The 18629-nt window shown below is 42.8% G+C and overlaps 1 protein-coding gene across 1 annotated transcript in view; it reads left to right on the forward strand.

Annotated features, from left to right (window-relative positions):
• The window catches only part of INPP5A (inositol polyphosphate-5-phosphatase A), a 778463-nt gene extending 761460 nt beyond the window's left edge, over window positions 1–17003 (forward strand). Inside the window, exons 15-16 of the mRNA XM_030202993.1 lie at window positions 15182–15269; window positions 15377–17003. Of these exons, the coding sequence (XP_030058853.1) occupies window positions 15182–15262 (81 nt within the window). The 3' untranslated portion in view covers window positions 15263–15269; window positions 15377–17003. The remainder of the gene's footprint in view (window positions 1–15181; window positions 15270–15376) is intronic.
• The last annotated feature ends 1626 nt before the right edge of the window (window positions 17004–18629 follow it).

Genomic DNA, 18629 nt, shown 5'->3' on the forward strand with positions numbered 1-18629 from the left:
TTTTGATAAATGTAACACAGTTGTGCATTAGCCTTTTTCTCTATTCAGATTCAGGCATATACGTGTGTAGGGCTTGGAGGGAATATTGATAGGTAAAATTGTCTCAGTAGGGGATGTGTAAGTGGGTAGTTGAGGACACCAGGTATGGGCTGTAATTTGTGACTGATACTTGTGTGTGTATGTGTGCGTGTGTGTGTATATCGGTGGAATATTGTATATAATTATTTCTATGAGGAAAGTTTAACTTAGCTGAGAATAAGTGGATACATTTCGGGAGGTGAGGTGTGTGCATTTGGGGCATGTTTATGTGTAGGGTCTGTATTGGTTGATAGTGTGTTTCAGGTGGTAAGTTGGGATATTTGGATATTGAGGCATATATGTGGGGGGTGTATGTTGGGGATGGTATTTGTGTGTGTGTTTGTGTCCTGCAGGCATGCAGGCCTTCCTACCCTTGCATTCCTCCCTGCTCTCCTGCATACTTTCTTCTCCTCCCAAACCACTTGTACTTCCCCTCCCCTTATGCTTCCTCTTATGCTGTGTCACACTCCCTTCTAATCTACCTTGCATTCTCGTTCTCCCTTCTCTACCACTCCCTTCCACTCTCCCCCTCCTTCACCTCTTGCACACTCCCCTTTTTTTCCCTACTAACCCCTTCCATTGTTCCCCTTTCATTGCCACCCATTGTGCACTCTCTCCCCACCTCCCCATTACCCTCTCAGCTAATTTTCTTCCTTCCCTTGCAGTCCACCCCATATTTCCTCTTGGCTCTTCCCTCCCTCCCCCCACAGTCTCCTATCCTCCACTGCTCCTTCATTTACCATGGTCATGGCCCTGATCATCATCCTTTGCTGGGTCTCCAATGGTGATTGCTCTGTTCTTCATGGTTTCTATGCTCTCCACTTCGGGTAGTGAAGCCTGAATCCCCTACCATCTGCGGCTCTCAGGTTGTTCTTTCCAGGTCTTAGTTTGTACGCATCTGTTTGCACAAGCACAGATAGATGCTTATGGACAAACAGATAAATCCTCCCTAAAAGGTGCTCTTGCTTATGCAAACTGTACCTAAAAATTGGGTATACGGCTAAACTGAATTTTTATGTGTGTTTCTTTCTGATGTGGAAAGACCTGCAAAAAAATCTGATATTTATTTGTTAAGCTGAGCCTCTCTTTTTTTTTTTTTCACTAAAAAATTGCAAGATAACTAAAATATAATTCCTTGTCTTCATCAACATGCTAACAACTTTCTTTCTGCTTTTTAGTCATTTACTAACTTGGTCTTGTGTTGGATAAGATATTTTCTAAAGATGTATTGCATCAGCTAGAGACTGAATTGGCATGCTCTGCTCTCAGCCTCCATCTCACATAGGGAAGGCAGGAGAGTGTGGGGCCACTGAAGGGTTTTAGAGCCAAGTATGCTGATTCAGGGATGGATGTACAGCAGCACCCAATAAATATGGGTGCCGCTGTAAAAATTACTAGGACGTAAACAGCGAGCGTTGCACAAAGGGGATCGCATGCAAATGAGATGCACGGATCCCCTTTCGTGAATCGATCACTGTTTATGACTGAAAGCTGTCAAATCCATTTGACAACTTGCACTAAATCCCTGGTGGTCCAGTGGACCGCCTCCCTCCCCCCCCCCCCCCCAAGATCTCCTTAAAATTCCCTGGTGATCCAGTGGGACCATTCACCCCCCCGCCAGGACCCTCAAGCATAAAAGCCCTAGTGATACAGTGGACTTCTCACCCCACCACACCTCTTCCTGCCCCCCCAAGTAAAATCTCCATGATGGTCCAGTGAACCTGACCCCCCACCCCAACAAAGAACTACCTGGTGATCTAGTGACCTCCCTCCCCTTCCTGTCCCATCCTGTATGTTACAAAGTTGGAGGGAGGAGGGCAGGAGAAACACCTTGTCCCTCCTGCTTATTGGCCTGCCCGGAACAAAATGGTGGCACCCAGCCCCTGCCCAGTGCATTCTGGGATGCACTGAGCAGAGCTAAGCACTATATAAGGAAATTCCTTATATGGTGCTTTGCCCTGCCCAGTGCATCCCCCCCACTGAGTACATCCCAGAATACACTGGGCCGGGGTGTGGTGCTGCCATTTTGTTCCAGATGGGCCCAAAAACAGGAGGAGAGAAGGGAGGGGGTCACTAGACCACCAGGTAGTTCTTTGCTAGAAGGGGGGTCTAGGAGGGGGTATGGGGAAGGAGGTTGTGTCCACTGGACCACCATGGAGGTTTTACTTGGAGGGTGCAGGGCCCATTGGACTACCAGGGCTTTTACACTTGGGGTCCAGGAGGGGGTGCAGGTTCCACAGGACCACGAAGGAATCTTTAAAAGATTTGGGGGGCATGGAGGGAATGTCAGTGGGAACACCGGGGTAGTTGGGAGGTAGCTAGCTGTTTGTTTGTTTGTTTCCCTCCTCTCCAGTAGCTCCAGAGCAGCCGTAATATTAGCTCGTTAAAGTTAGGCACTCTGGAGCTGTGCATTGCCTGGAATGCTCATTAGAATACATTTGCATGGGGTTCTCAGTGGCTGCTAATGGCATACTTTAGATATACGGGAAACCCCTTTGTGCGTTACTCGCTATAATCAGTCTAAAGCAAATGTTCCCAGCACTGTAAGCTTTGTACATTGGGCCCTCATTCTCTCCTACTGGCTCCTTAACACTGAGCTCCAGTAGTCAGGCCTAGCTGGAACCAAGGTCTAGGGGACAGGGGAGGAGCAACTGGGAGACACAAAAGCACAGGAAGAGAGAAAAGGGAAGAGTGGGGTTCCCCCCCCCCTTTTTTTTTTTTTTTTTTTTTTTTTTTTTTAAAGAAGCTGGTGGCTGACTGGCTGGCTAGGAAAGAAGCTGAGATTACTGGTAGGGTGGAAATGTTTGAAAGAGCTTGAGACCTCTGCTGGCATAGTGAGAGTGTTGAAGAAGATTGACTGCTGCTGGTTGGGAGGAATTGAAAGGACACTGAGACTGCTGCTGGTGAGAGCTGGGGATAGAATGTGTTAGGCAGTGGTATGCTGACAGGGCCTACAGGGGATTCAATGGAACCCTAGCTTTGCCATAATTGTTTTGTTTTTGTTTGTTTTAAGTATTATTATTATTCTGTAAACTTTGCAGCACCTCCTCGCCCCAGTACCTCTCCTTCCTCCACAGTTTCACCACCACCTTTCCTGCCAGTGATTGCACGCAACATGGTCCGACACTGAATCCTTGCCGCATAAACAGGAAGTTGCATCAGAGGAGTGGGATGCAGCAGATGGAAGGATCTGGTGTTGATCCAGGTTGTGTGTAATCACTGCCACTATTGGCAAAGAAGGAAAGGTTTGCAAGACTGAGGGAGCTGATGGAAGAAGAAAGAGAGGTACTGGACACACAACGGGTGGGAGAAAGAGGGAACGGTACTGTACTCGTGGAGGGCAAAAAGGAGAAGCACTAGACTCTCAGAGGGGGGCAAGAGAGAGGTGCTCGACCAGTGGGGAAGGGGGAACCAGCAAGAGAGACAGGAGATGCCAAATATGGGAGGAAGGAGGGAGGGAGAAAGGAAGAAGGAAAGGTGCTGGACTTGGAGGGAACTTAGGGAGGAAGAGGGAAAGGTGCTGGACTCGTGAGCAGAAAGAGGGGAGTAGCTAGACACAAGAAGTGATGGGGACACAAAAGAGAGATGCTGGGCATGGGGTGAGCAGAAAGAGGGGGAGTAGCTAGACACAAGAAGTGATGGGGACACAAAAGAGAGATGCTGGGCATGGGGTGAGCAGAAAGAGGGGGAGTAGCTAGACACAAGAAGTGATGGGGACACAAAAGAGAGATGCTGGGCATGGGGTGAGCACTGGGATATGAACACAACATCACCATGCTGGATGGGAGGGGTGGTAAAAACACAGAGGCATGATGCTGAACAGGGAGGGTTATGAACATGGGATGGTTATGGATACAGAGGGGAGGTGGTGGACATGGCAGGAGCATAGGGACAGGGACACAGCAGTGATGCTGGATATGGGGGGGATAAGAACACAAAGGGGTAATGCTGGGCAGGGGTGGGTAGGAAAACAGGGATGATCAAAAAAGAGGGGAGGCAGGAACATGGGCAATGCTAAACATAGAGGGAGAGATGTGGACACACAAGAGATGCTGGATAAGGGAAGAGAGGGACATAGAATAGGGAGATGCTGAACATGGAAGGAGAATAGGGACACAGGAGGAAGATGCTAAATGTGGGGAAGGATAGAAACACAGAGAAGAGAAATGCTGAAACTTGGGGGGGTGGGGAAGATGGATGAAGGTTAAGGAGAAAGAAGAAATGTCAGACAGGAGACACTGGCAAGAGTTAAGAGAAGACAGAGTAAGGTAGTAGAAATCAGAGACTGGGGCCAATACAATTTTAAAAAATGACCAGAAAACAAATGTAGAAAAAATATTTCATTGATTAGTATGTCACTTTTTGGAATATACAACTGCCAGAGCTGGTGTTAGACATGGCTGGTGACCATGGCAGTAATTTGGGAGGGGACAACAAAGCTCACTACCAAGCTTTGCCTTCTTTAAGTTCAGGCATGCTTGGGGCTCTCTCTGGCCAGGGGGTCAAGGACAATTGCCATGATTGCATATCTTCCATCCCCCCCCCCCCCCACACACACACACACACCCCTATACCATCCCTGTCATCTGCTAACTTTATATTTTGCACAGCACAAGGGCAATTCATCTCTACATATTTCTATTGTATTTATAGTTTGTGCTTGGCTTTCTGTATTCAGTATTTGTGTTCTGTGTATGTGACCAAGACAAGTTATTCTTTTAGCATGAATTCTCTATTTAGCAATCAGTAGTCATTTTGGTCATTCAGTTTTCTAATACTGTGCAAACTGATCAACAACCAACCACAATCCCAAAGGGTTGTGTAAATTAAATCTTTAGCAATAAAGAAGCGTGAAAAACCCTCAGAAACCAAGGTATATTACCAAGGTCTGACCAACATGACATTTATATCTATATAAGATTTTTTTGTCAGTGCCTAGTCTCTTTCATAGGGTTATTCTTTTCCACCTTCTCATAATGCATCAACCAAACATTTCTGAGTGTATACTTTTTACAAACCAAGCCACAACTATAGCATAAAATAACTTAGCTTATAGATGGCTCAGTAACCCCAATTCAACTGCGTGTATTTTTTTTCAACGTTTCACCCTCTTCAGGGCTTCTTCAGGAACTGCCAGTTTGAACATAATGGGGGTATAGATCTAAACACAAAACACAAAAGTTAAACTCAGACAATCTTCATTCAGTTTTCGCCAATAGATGCATTGAAATTCTATGACATATTGTAATATTTAAGTTGCTGTCTTTGTAGGTAGGGTCTTTTTTTCTTCTTCTTTTTGGAAGTTGATGCTAGCATGGTGGATTTGCTCTAGGTGCTGTTGCTGGGAGATTTCAGCTTGCTGGGTGCAGATTGGAGTGTTCCATCTGCAGAATCGGAAAGAAGTAGAGATAGTGGATGCCTTTCAAAGTGCTCTCTTCAGACAAAATCCGCCAGAGAGGACGTGACACTGGATCTCATACTCACAAATGGGGAAAATGTGTCTAATGTCCAGGTGGGGGTGCCCCCCTGAGGAGAGGTGATTATTACACCATATGTTTCATTATAGGAGCTGAAGGGGAATGTGCAATCCAGGACTTTGAGTTTGTGTGTCTAAACATGCTGACTTTAATAATATGAGGGAGTACTTGAGGAAAGGGCCAGCAAAAGTATATAAGAGAAGTGGAAGGTCAGTGGTCCAAGCTGAAAGAAGCAATAAAAATTACAACAGAGCTTTTCGTAAGGCAAGTAAGCAAAAGTAAGAGGAAAAGGAAACCTATGTGGTTCACCAAGCAAGTATCTGAAGGAATAAAGGCAAAACAGGTAGTATTTATGAAGTACAAAAGAACACAGAAAGAAGATCACAGAAAATAATACCACATAAAACTCAAAGATGTGAAGAGAGAGAGACAGCTGGCAAAAGTGCAGGCGGAAGAAAAAGTGGCTACAGACATAAATAGAGGTGGCATGGCTTTTTTTCAGTTATATTGGGGAAAGGAGAAAGGCTAGGAAGGAATTCAGACTAAAAGCTGCTAAGAACCGATATGTGGAGAGTGATGAGAAAAAGGCAGACGTGCTAAACAAATACTTCTGTTCTGTGCTTACAGAAGAAAATCGTGAAGAAGGATCTCTGTTGGCTGCCAGATATATATATGAGTGGAGTTTTTATCGCACCATTCATGGAAGAAAATGTTTATTAAAATGGGAAAAACGGAAAGTGGGCAAAGCCATGGGACCGGATGACATACATCCGAGGATATTGAAGGAACTCAAAGAGGTTCTGGTGGGCCCTCTTAAAGATTTTTTATAGTAGATCCTTTGAGTCAGGTGAGGTTCCATGGGATGTGGCCCTTTTCCACAAAAATGGTGATAGAGATAAAGTGTGAAACTACAGGCTGGTAAGGCTCACTTTGGTGATAAGAAAAATTATGAAGATGCTGCTGAAGGAAAGGATAGTACAATTCCTAGAATCCAATGGTTTACATTATCTGAGGCACCATGATTATACCAAAGGAAAATCATGTCAAACAAATCTAATTTGTTTGACTGAATGACCAGAGAACTGGATTGAGGGCATGCACTAGATGGTGGTCTATTTGGACTTCAGCAAAGCTTTTGACACAGTTCTGACTTGTGAACAAATTGAACAGGCTGAAGTTAGGTTCCAAAGTGGCGAACTGGATTAGAAACTGGTTGACTGACAGATGTCAGAGAGTGGTAGTGAATGGAATTCGCTCAGAGGAAAAAAAGATTTACGAGTGGCATTGCCAAAGAGTTAGAAGGGAAAATTTGCCTTCTTGCAGACAACATGAAGATTTGTAACAGAGTGGACACCCTGGAGGGGAGTGGACAGCATGAGAAGTAATCTAAAAACATTAGAAAAATGGTCTGTTTAGCAGTTAAAATTTAATGCACAGAAGTGTTGAGTGATGTATATAGGATGTAGAAACCCAAAAGAGTTTTATTTGAAAAGGGTTGAAAGGCTGATAAGCACAGACCAAGAGAGGGACCTTGGGGTGATAGTATCGGAGGATCTTAAGACAGCAAAACAATGTGACAAGGTGATGGCTGTAACCATAAGGATACTAGGCTGCATAGAGAGAGGAATATACAGTATAATGGTAAGAGAGAAGGAATGGGGGCAAAAAAGGAGTAGAGATGGAAGAGTTTAAGGTGGAAGAAGGAAGGGGCAGGATGGAAAGAAAGAAGGGAGGAGGGATAAAAGGGAGGAGAAGGAGTGGTAGGCAGAGTGAAGGAAGTTTAGGGCACAAGGAGGGAAGAGTAAAGAGATAAGAACAGACTCACTCCCTCCCTCCCTCCCATTAATGAGCTGCTTTGGGTGAATTTGCATCCCAGTAACTAATAATTGTGGAATTTAAATATATTTTCACACCAAGCGCATAGCCAGACCTCAATTTGGGAGGGAGGGAGGGGGCTAAGCCTAAAGTGGTGGGGCACAATTTTTCCTGCCTCCCTTACGCAACTCCACATACCTGGGCTGGCAGGAGTCCCCAAGCTCTGCCAGCAGAAGCCTTCCTCCTGCACTGTCAGTTGCTGCCCTGCTTCGTGTCCCCGACACATACACGCTCGGTTTTATTGAAATTGAGCATGTGCGAATCCTCATGCATGCTCAATGGTGGGACTTGGGGACCCCCACCAGCCAATCCAGGAGCCCCCTGTGGCTACTCCACTGGTTCACACATCATAGTCTGCACATGAAACACAAATGAGCCCCCTTTTGTGATGTGATTCAGGAAGAAGAATTTGCACATTTCACAAAAATACCAATGTTTCTGCATGTCTGCTAGCATTTTTGCAGTTTTTAATTTGCAAAGGACCTTCTATGAAAAAAATGTAGAACTATCAGGCATCAGCCCCTGTATGTTTATGCCAAGCTCCCATTTTTTCCAAATCTTTTTGCTGAGCATAGGAGCCCCACATTCTTTTAACAAACAGCATTACTGTAAATTTAAGTGTACATGATATGGATCAACCTACTAATGTTATCAGCTCAATGAAAGATATCTTATGAGAAAATCATGAGTGAACTCTGTCCTTTGCAATTAATGTTCCAATATTCATACATCTAAAACACAAGGGCAGTTTGAGGTATGAATGGAGCTGATGTTAAATCATCATGCATGTAATATAGTAAACATCTCAGCATCTTTTTCCAGGTTGTGTCTACTTCATGGGTGACCCCCTTAAAAAAACAGTGTAAAAAAAAAAACACAGCAGATCCTCATTTACACATGGTAGTTCCCTTGCTGGATGCTGTTGTTTGAGCCATATGAGTGAAATGATTAGCGATGTGCATGTTAGAAGATGGATGGGTTTTCCATTCTCTTGATTGCTTCAAACAGATAGATTCCCCCCCATTGCTTTCAGATGGGCTGTAGTCATAAATTGTTTATAAACACAACCTGGACTAGAAATTACAATGAAAATAATTTATTGACTGCAATTACTGGTTGTAGCAACACAAGAGGTGATAACGATAATAAATGCACTTGTATTTCAATACATTGCAAAACATTCTTCGTTATGTTGATTATGATTCACTGACTTTTCAAAAAAGGTGTCACTTATTGTTTTCTTTTCGGTAGCAGATATGGTGATACTCGCATATTTTTCAGAAATATATTTATGCCTTTTTTAGCTTTATTTTAACCTTTTGCTTTAGGCAGTGTGGCTACTGTATCTGACCCCCTAATCTTGTTTTGCTGCTAGTAGCTAGGCATTTGAAATTCTTTGTTGACGTTATCTTAATTAAATGCATTGGTTAAGTATTTTCATGGACTTGTCACCCATACTGTAAAAACAATTTTTTAAATGACTCATCAGATTTTATCACATCTATTCTTTCCATTTTTGGTGCATGCCCAAAACACAAGGTAGAAAATATTTTCTATTTTCTACCGCGGGGAGCGCGCTGCACACTTACAGCATAGTTAGTGTGTGAGACGTGGAGGGGCATAAGCGAACGGGGCGCCCAAGTTTTCCTGAGGGCGTCCTCGCAGGACATCCTCGGGAAGAGGCGGGGAAACCCGTATTATTGAAACAAGATGGGCGTCCATCTTTCATTTCGATAATACGGTCGGGGACGCCCAAATCTTAACATTTAGGTCGACCTTAGAGACGATTGTCCTTAGAGATGGTCGTCCCCGATTTTTGGCGATAATGGAAACCAAGGACGCCTATCTCAAAAACGGCCAAATCCAAGGCATTTGGTCTTGGGAGGAGCCAGCATTCGTAGTGCACTGGTCCCCCTCACATGCCAGGACACCAGCCAGACACTCTAGGGGGCACTGCAGTGGACTTCACAAATTGCTCCCAGGTGCATAGCTCCCTTACCTTGGGTGCTGAGCCCCCAACCCCCCCCCCAAAAAAAAAACCCACTCCCCACAACTGTACAACACTACCATAGCCCTTATGGGTGAAGGGGGGCACCTACATGTGGGTACAGTGGGTTTCGGGTGGGTTTTGGAGGGCTCATATTTACCACCACAAGTGTAACAGGTAGCGAGGGGATGGTCCTGGGTCCGCCTGCCTGAAGTGCACTGCACCCACTAAAAACTGCTCCAGGGACCTGCATACTTCTGTGATGGAGCTGGGTATGACATTTGAGGATGGCATAGAGGCTGGAAAAAAATTATTTTTTTTAAGGGTGGGAGGGGGTTGGTGACCACTGGGGGGAGTAAGGGGAGGTCATCCCCGATTCCCTCCGGTGGTCATCTGGTCAGTTCAGGCACCTTTTTGAGACTTCATCGTGAAAAAAAAGAGACCAAGTAAAGTCGGCCAAATGCTCATCAAGGACGCCCTTCTTTATTCCATTATCGGCCAAGGACGCCCATCTCTTAAACACACCCCTGTCCCGCCTTTGGTACACTGCCGACACGCCCCTGGGAAATTTGGTCATCCCCGCGACGGAAAGCAGTTGAGGATGCCTAAAATTGGCTTTCAATTATGCCGATTTAGGCGACCCTGAGAGAAGGACGCCCATCTCCTGATTGGGCACCCTTCTCTTTCGAAAATGCCCCTGATAGTATACTATTTAAAATGTCAACACAATATGTAATGAAACATTGTAATAGACAGCATAGGGTATAAACAAAGATAGAACGTATAGAGTAACAGGAGTAAGAAAATAAGGGGATTAATTTAAGAAATTTGCACATATCTCCTCTATCCCTTCTTTCCTCTAGGGTAGCCATATTCAGGTCTTCAAGTCTCTTCTCATACGTCTCTTGGCGCAATCCCAATATTCTTTTTGTTGCCTTCCTCTGGACTACTTCAAGTCGTCTTGTATCTTTAGCAAGGTACAGCCTCCAGAATTGAACCCAATATTCTAAGTGGGGCCTCTCCAGTGACTTGTACAAGGGCATCAACACCTTTTTTTTTTCTGCTGGTGATTCCTCTCTCTATACAGCCCAGAATCCTTCTGATTATGGCCACCACTTTGTCACATTGTTTTGCAACCTTGAGATCCTCAGACAGTATCGCCCCAAAGTCTCTCTCCTGGTCTGTGAATATCAACTTCTTGCCCCTTAGCACATATGACTCCTTTGAATTTTTACTCCCCAAGCGTATCACTCTGCATCTCTTCACATTAAACTTTAACTGCCAAACATTAAACAATTTTTCTAATGTTTATAGATATCGTCTCATGTTTTCTATTCCCTCTGGTTTTCTATTCCTTCATCAATGTCACTCACCGTAGCTGACCCCGATATTCAATGCCAATGCCCGGAGACAGGTTAGATTCAGCCCACAGCGGTAAACAGCTTTAAAATTACTGACTGCCGTGGGCTGAATATTGGGAGTATTGTTTATAGTACTGAGATTTCTGTGGACTAAATAGTTCTCTGTGTGGGGATCATTTATAATATTGTAGTAGTCTTGGTTAACTGACCTTGCGAGACTGCCACCAGAGTTTGCGACAGCCATTTTGAAAACTGAGCCAGGATGGGCAGGAGTGATTGAGAATCGCTCCTGCTCTGACCTCGCCGCTGGACCACCAGAGCATCTAAACTAGACTTGGGGGAGGGGTTACAGTTGAGCAGGTGAATGGAGAGGCATTTGATGGAGGTTCTGGAAAGGGGAAGCTGCTTCTGTTTTTGGAAGGAGGGTGGGTGGGGTAGGAGACTGTGCTTAAAGCTCAATATTATCAACTCTCACAGAGGTGAGAGGGATTGTTTGCTTTATAAATCCTGCCATCTACAGAAAACATCTGTTACAGGTGAACAGCATTGCTTGTTTTGTTGACACTAAAAAACAATTGGCATATAACTTGTCACAATGACCAATATAGTAACCTCATTCAACTTAGAAAGCAATCATTTTATATGGAAAAGCACTTATCTGCCAAAAAGAAATGCTCAACAGAGCACTGCCGTTTCACAAATAAGCTTCATCAGGAGCAACAGCTTATGTGGACTTCACAGTGTCCTTAACAAAGAATAGCAGCTTCCTTTTCATATTCTTTTCCTGTGTTCTAAGTGGCCTTCCATATTCTAAGTTGAATGAGGCTATCACATTGAAGGTATAACACTTTGAATCAAATGGAGATATAAAGAAATGATTGAATTAGAATAAAATAGGTTTTTCTGAAGAAGCTCCTCAGTGATGCATTGCATTGCATTGCATATGTTGCATTGGTCACTGAGCATCTGAAGTCTTTTTTTCCTGTTTTCTTTTTGTGAAATACTCAGTGAAGTGTAGATTATTTACTTGCTGTTGCATGCTTTGTTTCATTGACAAGCAGGATTGATTCAGACAGAAGTAGGTGACTTCCAAACTCAAGGCCTTAGTCACAAACAGTTGTGAGGGTTGTTAGCTCATAGGGATAGACTGGTCAGCACAACTCGACCAAAGGCATTGCCCTGTGCTGAAGCTTGGCTCAAGCAATAATGTGTAGTAAAATGATTAAGGGGATGGAACCACTGTCATATGAGGAAAGACTAAAGAGGTTAGCGCTCTTCCACTTGGAGAAGAGTCAGCTGAGGAGAGATACGATAGAGCGGGGAGATATGACAGAGGCCTAAACAATTCTGAGTGGAGTGGAAGCAGTAAATGCAAATTGGTGGTTTACTCTTTCAAAATGCACAAAGACTAGGGGACACACTAAGAAGCTATTAAGTAATAACTTTAAAGGAAATCAGAGATTTTTTTCATTCAACACATAGGCTTTTGTTAGAGGATATGGTAAAACAAATTAGCATAGCTGGTTTTAAAAAAGGTTTTGGACAAATTCCTGGAAAAAAAGGCCGTAAACCATTATTAAGGTAGACCGGGGAAAGCCAGGTTTATCCCTGGGGGTGAGTAGTGTAGAGTTTTGCTGCTACTTGGCATCATGATATTCACAGGAAACCCCAATTTAGAATTTTAACATTAGTTTGCAGCACAGTAATAACTTTTTCAGGTACATCAGAAGCAGAAAGCCTGTGGAGGGAATCCATGGGACCATTAGATGATGAAGGAACAAAAGGGGCACTCAGGGAGGACAAGGCTATAGCGGAGAAACTGAATGAATTCTTTGCTTCAGTCTTTACGGAAGATCTACCTGTACAAGAAATGGTTTTCAAGAATGATGATGTAGAGGAACTGAAAGAACCTGGAAAACATACTGAGCCAAACTGACAAGTTAAAAGAGTAGTAAATCCAGTGCTTTGTTTGTGCCAGTACGCGCCGGTACAGCGTACCAGCACCTTTTTCCTGAGGTCCAGCTCACTTGCCCGCTCCCTTCCGTTCCTGCTCCCGCGCTCCAAAATCTTTTACCCGAAGTCGAGATTCTCCTCTCTCCCCTGCCCTCCCCTCCATGTCCAGCAGTTCTCTCTCCCCTCCCCTCCATGTCCAGCACGTCACCTCCCTCCCCTGCCCTCCATGTTCAGCATGTCGCCTCCCTCCCCTGCCCTCCCCTCTCCAAGTCGCGGCGAACCGGAAGTGAAGGCAGCGCAGCAGTGCTCACTGAGGCAGGCACATAGGCAGGTTCGTCTCCTCTCGCGTTGCTTTCCTCTCAGCGCTTCCCGCCTTCAAGAGCGGGACGCACTGAGAGGGAAGCAACGCAAGAGGAGACAAACCTGCCTGCATGCCTGCCTCAGTGAGCACTGCTGCAATGCCTTCACTTCCAGTTCGCCACGACTTGGAGAGGGGAGGGCAGGGAAGGGAGGCGACATGCTGGACATGGAGGGCAAGGGAGGGGAGAGAGAATTTATATTTATAAATGATCTAGAGATGGGAGTAACTAGTGAGGTAATTAAATTTGCTGACAACACAAAGTTATTAAAAGTAGTTAAATTGCAAGAGGATTGTGAAAAATTACAAAAGGACCTTATGAGACTGGGAGACTAGGCAACTAAATGGCAACAGGAAACAGACCTGTGTCTAAATTTGTGGTAAATACACGCCTTGATACAGCGATTTTTTTGTGAAACTGAGGCCTGATGTTTGGAACCCATGACACATCTTTATCTATACCTGCATGCTTAAAAGTTAAGTTCAACTTGTTATTATTAGTTCTTTTCATATGGATCCATCCCCCCCCCCTTTTTTGGGGGGGGATTCTGTGGATTGTTTTAGTATCTTTTGCCTTTTGAAACACAAGGGTTTTTCTGTCTGTGATGATAACCCCTTCCGATGTTAGAAGAGCACTACTGCTCTCAATGTGAAGCCTGGTATATATATAGGCTGGAGGTTGGGGAATTCTGAGGCTTTTCCCTTGTTGTATTTTCAAAATTAGAACAGATACACTCCACAGAATCTTTAGTGGGATAGATTCAAGTACTTTTTTCTGTGCCACTGTTATTATGAGAGCTTTTTCCTATTTTTGATTACTTGGTAGTATTTTTCTCTTTCTCTTTTGTGACATATGACTTATCTGTTTAACCATATCAGGTCAAGGATCACCTATTTGCAAAGATAATCTTTTGGTTGATTCCTAGCTGACCTGAATTTCTGCAGTGGAAGCTGAATTTGTGGAGGGCATTTTTAGAACTAGCCAAATAAGTTGATGGCAGTCGATGTACTTGTAAATAGCAGCAATTTTAGAAATGGAAACTGCACGTATACTTTGCATTTTGCAGGCAGTTGAGAAGCAGCTGCCTGTTAATCCCAAACTCCAGCCCAAGAACACCCAGTTTAAGGACTCAGAAGTATGCATAGGACCACTGCCTTCTGTACACTAAGGACTAAATTATATAAATAGCAGTGAAAAAAGTGCTATGCTGTAAGCGACGCTCAAAGGGCTTCTTTTACAAATCTGCGCTAGCGATTCCCGGGCAGAAAATGAGAGGAAGCCCATAGGAATTGACTGGGCTTCCTCTCATTTGCTGCACTGAGAATTGGTAGCACGACTTTGTAAAGGAAGCCCAAAGTTAGGTACTAATTATAGAATTGCGTTTAGGCCGGGATCTGCAACTATCTTTAATAGTGAGGATTTGTTCCAACTGAACCCTGGTGTAAATCCTCGCACCTAAATTAAGCACACGTCCCCCTTATTCTATAAAAGCATGCATAAATTGAAGGAACTCTCCTGATCTGCCCATGACTTTCCCATGGCCGCGTCTTTCCCTCTTTCTTGGACCCACCTGTAAAATTTACATGCAGATCCCAAAGCCTAGCTTTGCATGCGTAAATCCATAATAATTCCAATTAGCATCAGTAATTGATAGGGTCCAATTGTCTGTGCTAATTGGCTTGTTAATCAATTAAATTGCACATGGAAATTGGGCACATGCCCAAGTTTGAGCATGCAGTTCTTAGCGCTAAATGTAGAATTTGGGGGTATGTTGCAAAAACCTCTTTTCACTTGTTATTTACATGTGGAAAATATTTGTAAAATTACCTCCATTGTCTTGCTGAGTAAATAATTTGTATATAGGGAGTTTCTACATACATACATTACCCTACTTACCCTGAGATTTCTGTCTGGAATGAAGCCATAGTGAGAAAAGAAACATTTGTGCACTATGTTAAGTGCTTTTCTGTTTGCCCATAGTTGCTTTTGTATAGTTGTAGAATAGGTTTGCTTACTGAATGTCCTTATAAAAATGGCTTGAGTATTACCGCTGACCGTTTAATTTTGTTTTTCTTTCTCCACTTTCCGCAGCCCGTCTTCCTGTCCTTTCGATTAGCTGCCGGGGCAGGTAAACCTAATGCAAATGTGCACAAGTGTTGTGTCGTGCAGTGATGTGGTGGTAAATATACTTTTTTTTTCTGCTTCATTTTTCCAGATCGCTCTTTACCTTATTCCCATACATGTTCATTCTTCATTTAAAAAAAAAAAAATCTCATTACACAACAGGTAGCAGATGCCAGTGGCCCAATGAGAAGATCTTTCATGAAACCACCCTGTAGCAACGAAGAGAAGAATGGAGGACACAGTAGAGGAAAATACATAATCTTAACAGCTGTGTGGAAAATCAAGTCCCCTTAGTGCCACGTTTTTAGATGGCTGATTTACACTATGCTTCTGCGTCAGGACTCTGTTCAAGAAAAAGCCTCACATACCTCACTGTCTTGTATGTTTGTGACATCATGTAGAAATGTGGATTTTTTAAAAAATATATATATATGTCACAGTCTTGTTGCCAAAACTCTAATAGACAGAAGAGTTATGTATTTTAGATTTTACTTATTTGAGCTTTTAAATATGGGGTTTCTCAGTGTGGAAAAGCTACTCTGATATGTTAATCAGGAAAAGCTGCAGCTTCCAACTTAGTCCTGTTACAGCTTTTGTACATTGGATTCCAGAGATAAAATTTCAACTTTTGTACATTGGATTCCAGAGATAAAAGGAATAATGGTTTTTAAAAGGTATCTCCTTTGTTGACCAAGGCTCATGTTCCTTGTATTAGAATAGTTCGTGTTGGTTTTCCTTTGTTTTGTTTTTTTCATTTTGATAGATTTTTGTCTTGATTCTATGTTATTTACTACACTGCCATTTTACATGGTTTTTGAATCACACAGCAGCTGCTTTCCATTTTTATATATACATAATATATATATATACTTTTTAAAATAATTTATAAATCTTACCAAACTGTATGCTAATTACAGTATACTTTCCAATAAGAGGCTTGAGTGTGCCATATCAGCAAATAGTATTTGAGTTGTAGCAGTTTTAGTTAAATGTACCAACCAAAATTTCTATAACAAATAAAAAGCAGTGCCATCCTTGATACACATATATAACATCCTATATAATACGTATATATATGTATTACCAGTTTCACATTGTTATTTCTATAAATTATTTCTCTGTAATATTAAAGACTGAATGTGAAGTTTCTAGATAGATTTGGGTGTATCTTTTAAAAGAGTTTTGTAAACCATTTTTGTCCTTTGTTACTGTACTATGGTGCCAGGTATTCTGTATTAAAACAATAATATCATGGGAGAAATACAATAGCATAGTCTGCATCAGGTAGAAATTGCTTAATATGTATTTGTATGTAAGTTAAAAAGACTTTGTTATTGTTCCTGGTTTGTAGCCATGTACAACCAACCCACAGCATAACATGTTGCATCCATGTTTCTCCCACCACAGAGTACAATCTTAGAGGCGATTAGAGGATCTATTGATGAAAAACAAATGTTTCTTTTATTGATTTAATTTTGAACACTAAAGAGTTCATGGACTGTGTGATGGCATTAGATTGATGCTTGAGTTGCTCTAAATCACTACTGCTGGAAACGATTTTGTGTCCACTTGTAGAATTTGTTTTCCTTACCTTTCAGTCTGAGTTTCTGCAGGTACTGTTTTGGGAAAGGTGGAGGAAGCAATTGAACCACATTCATGTGCCATGTTGCAATATTACCCAGCAAGTTCTGTTCTTGCAAATAGAGAATCAGTTCATGGTAGTTTTCGAAGACTGTTGGAAGTGATATCTCTAGTTCTCAAGCAATAAAACTGTTCTTGTTTAAATTTTGCTGGAGAGTCTGTCTCTTTAATTTTGCTTTAGAGGCCTAATTTTTAATGAAGTCATGAATAAATAATAGTGAATGGATAGTTGTGTTTCTTTCTTTTGAGGTACTTCTTTGATATGAATGCATATTTGTAGTGCTGAAGATTAGAGTGAGATAAAACTGAGAGTGGATGGCATTCAAGGGGCCCTTTTACTAAGACACATGTGCACGTCCTACGCTTGTCAATTTTGAACTACTGCCCGGCCACCACGTGTGGTAATTTCATATTTTATGCACATCCGCTACGCGCGCTGGAAAATTTTTGGCACGTGGTACTAACTGGACAGTAATCGGCATTGTACATGCGCTATTTTACCACATAAAAATTTATCACCAGATTCACTAACCAGCAGTTGTCCATTGATACATTTACCTTTTCATGATTGAACTGTAGCTGAGAATAAAGTGCATTCCTGGCTACAGCAATGGAAACATAGCACAACCCAAATGGGGTTTGATAGGTTTCAAAGGGCCCAGTACCTCTTATCCCGTCCCCTTTTACTACCCGCTACCCCTCCAATCCCCTTTATAAAATTACCCCCCCCCCCCCATTCACTTTTGAAATACCCTGATCCTCTCTGTTATCTCCCAGGGAGCTCCCTGGTAAATAATGGGGGGGGGGGGGAGAGGCAGGAGCTCATTCCTGGGCCTTCTTACCCTGATGGCTCCTTGACCTCAAAATGGCAGCCACACCTCCCTAGCAGTAGTTTTGTGGTACTACTGCCAGGAGATCATACTCTCAAATAATAGAGCACAAGAAGTAAAACCCCTTGATTTCTTTTGTTTGAATTGCTAAATGTATAAACTCTTAAGAAGAAATCTACAAACAATGCTTGAAGACCTTCCACAGTCCTCATTCCTATTTTTCTCATAACCATAATAAGGAAGAGGAGGAGTGTTTTGATCCACAGAAAAAAAAAAACAAAATGAATAATCCCCTCAAGTTATATTATCCCAAGTGAGACCAATCTCAAACATCTAAACGTCATCTGTCATATGAAAACTCCTCTTTATATAATCAATAAAAGTATTATCTCACACTATGACTTTGGAAATGGGTTTGAGTTATACTAGAGTGACTTGGATTCATCAGGATTTTAGAGGTGATTCAAATGACCAAACTTTCAAAATCACTAAGGGGCCCAAAATGGAGTTACCGCCCGGCTACCGTGTGGCTCTTGCAGTATTTTCATTTTTGGCGCGTGGCCGAAAAATAATTTTTATTTTTGGACGCGTGCCAAGTGACATTTGATGCGCGTAGGTCATTACCGCCCAGTTACCGTGTGAGACTTTACCACTAGGTCAATGACTGGTGGTAAGGTTGCAGACCCCAAAATGGATGCGAGGCAATTTTGATTTTGCCGCACGTCCATTTTCGGCAAACATTTTAGAAAGGCCTTTTTTTTACAGGTGCGCTGAAAATGTATCATGCGCGCCCAAAACCCGCGCCTACACTACCGCAAGCCATTTTTCTGTGCACCTTAGTAAAAGGACCCCTAAGGAGCACTTTCACTAAACTACACTAATGCACACCTAACGCAGGCATCCTGTGTAAGTTTGAATGCACAAAAACTACATGCAAAGGAATT

Source organism: Microcaecilia unicolor, chromosome 5, assembly GCF_901765095.1.
Source record: "Microcaecilia unicolor chromosome 5, aMicUni1.1, whole genome shotgun sequence".
Taxonomy (NCBI): domain Eukaryota; kingdom Metazoa; phylum Chordata; class Amphibia; order Gymnophiona; family Siphonopidae; genus Microcaecilia; species Microcaecilia unicolor.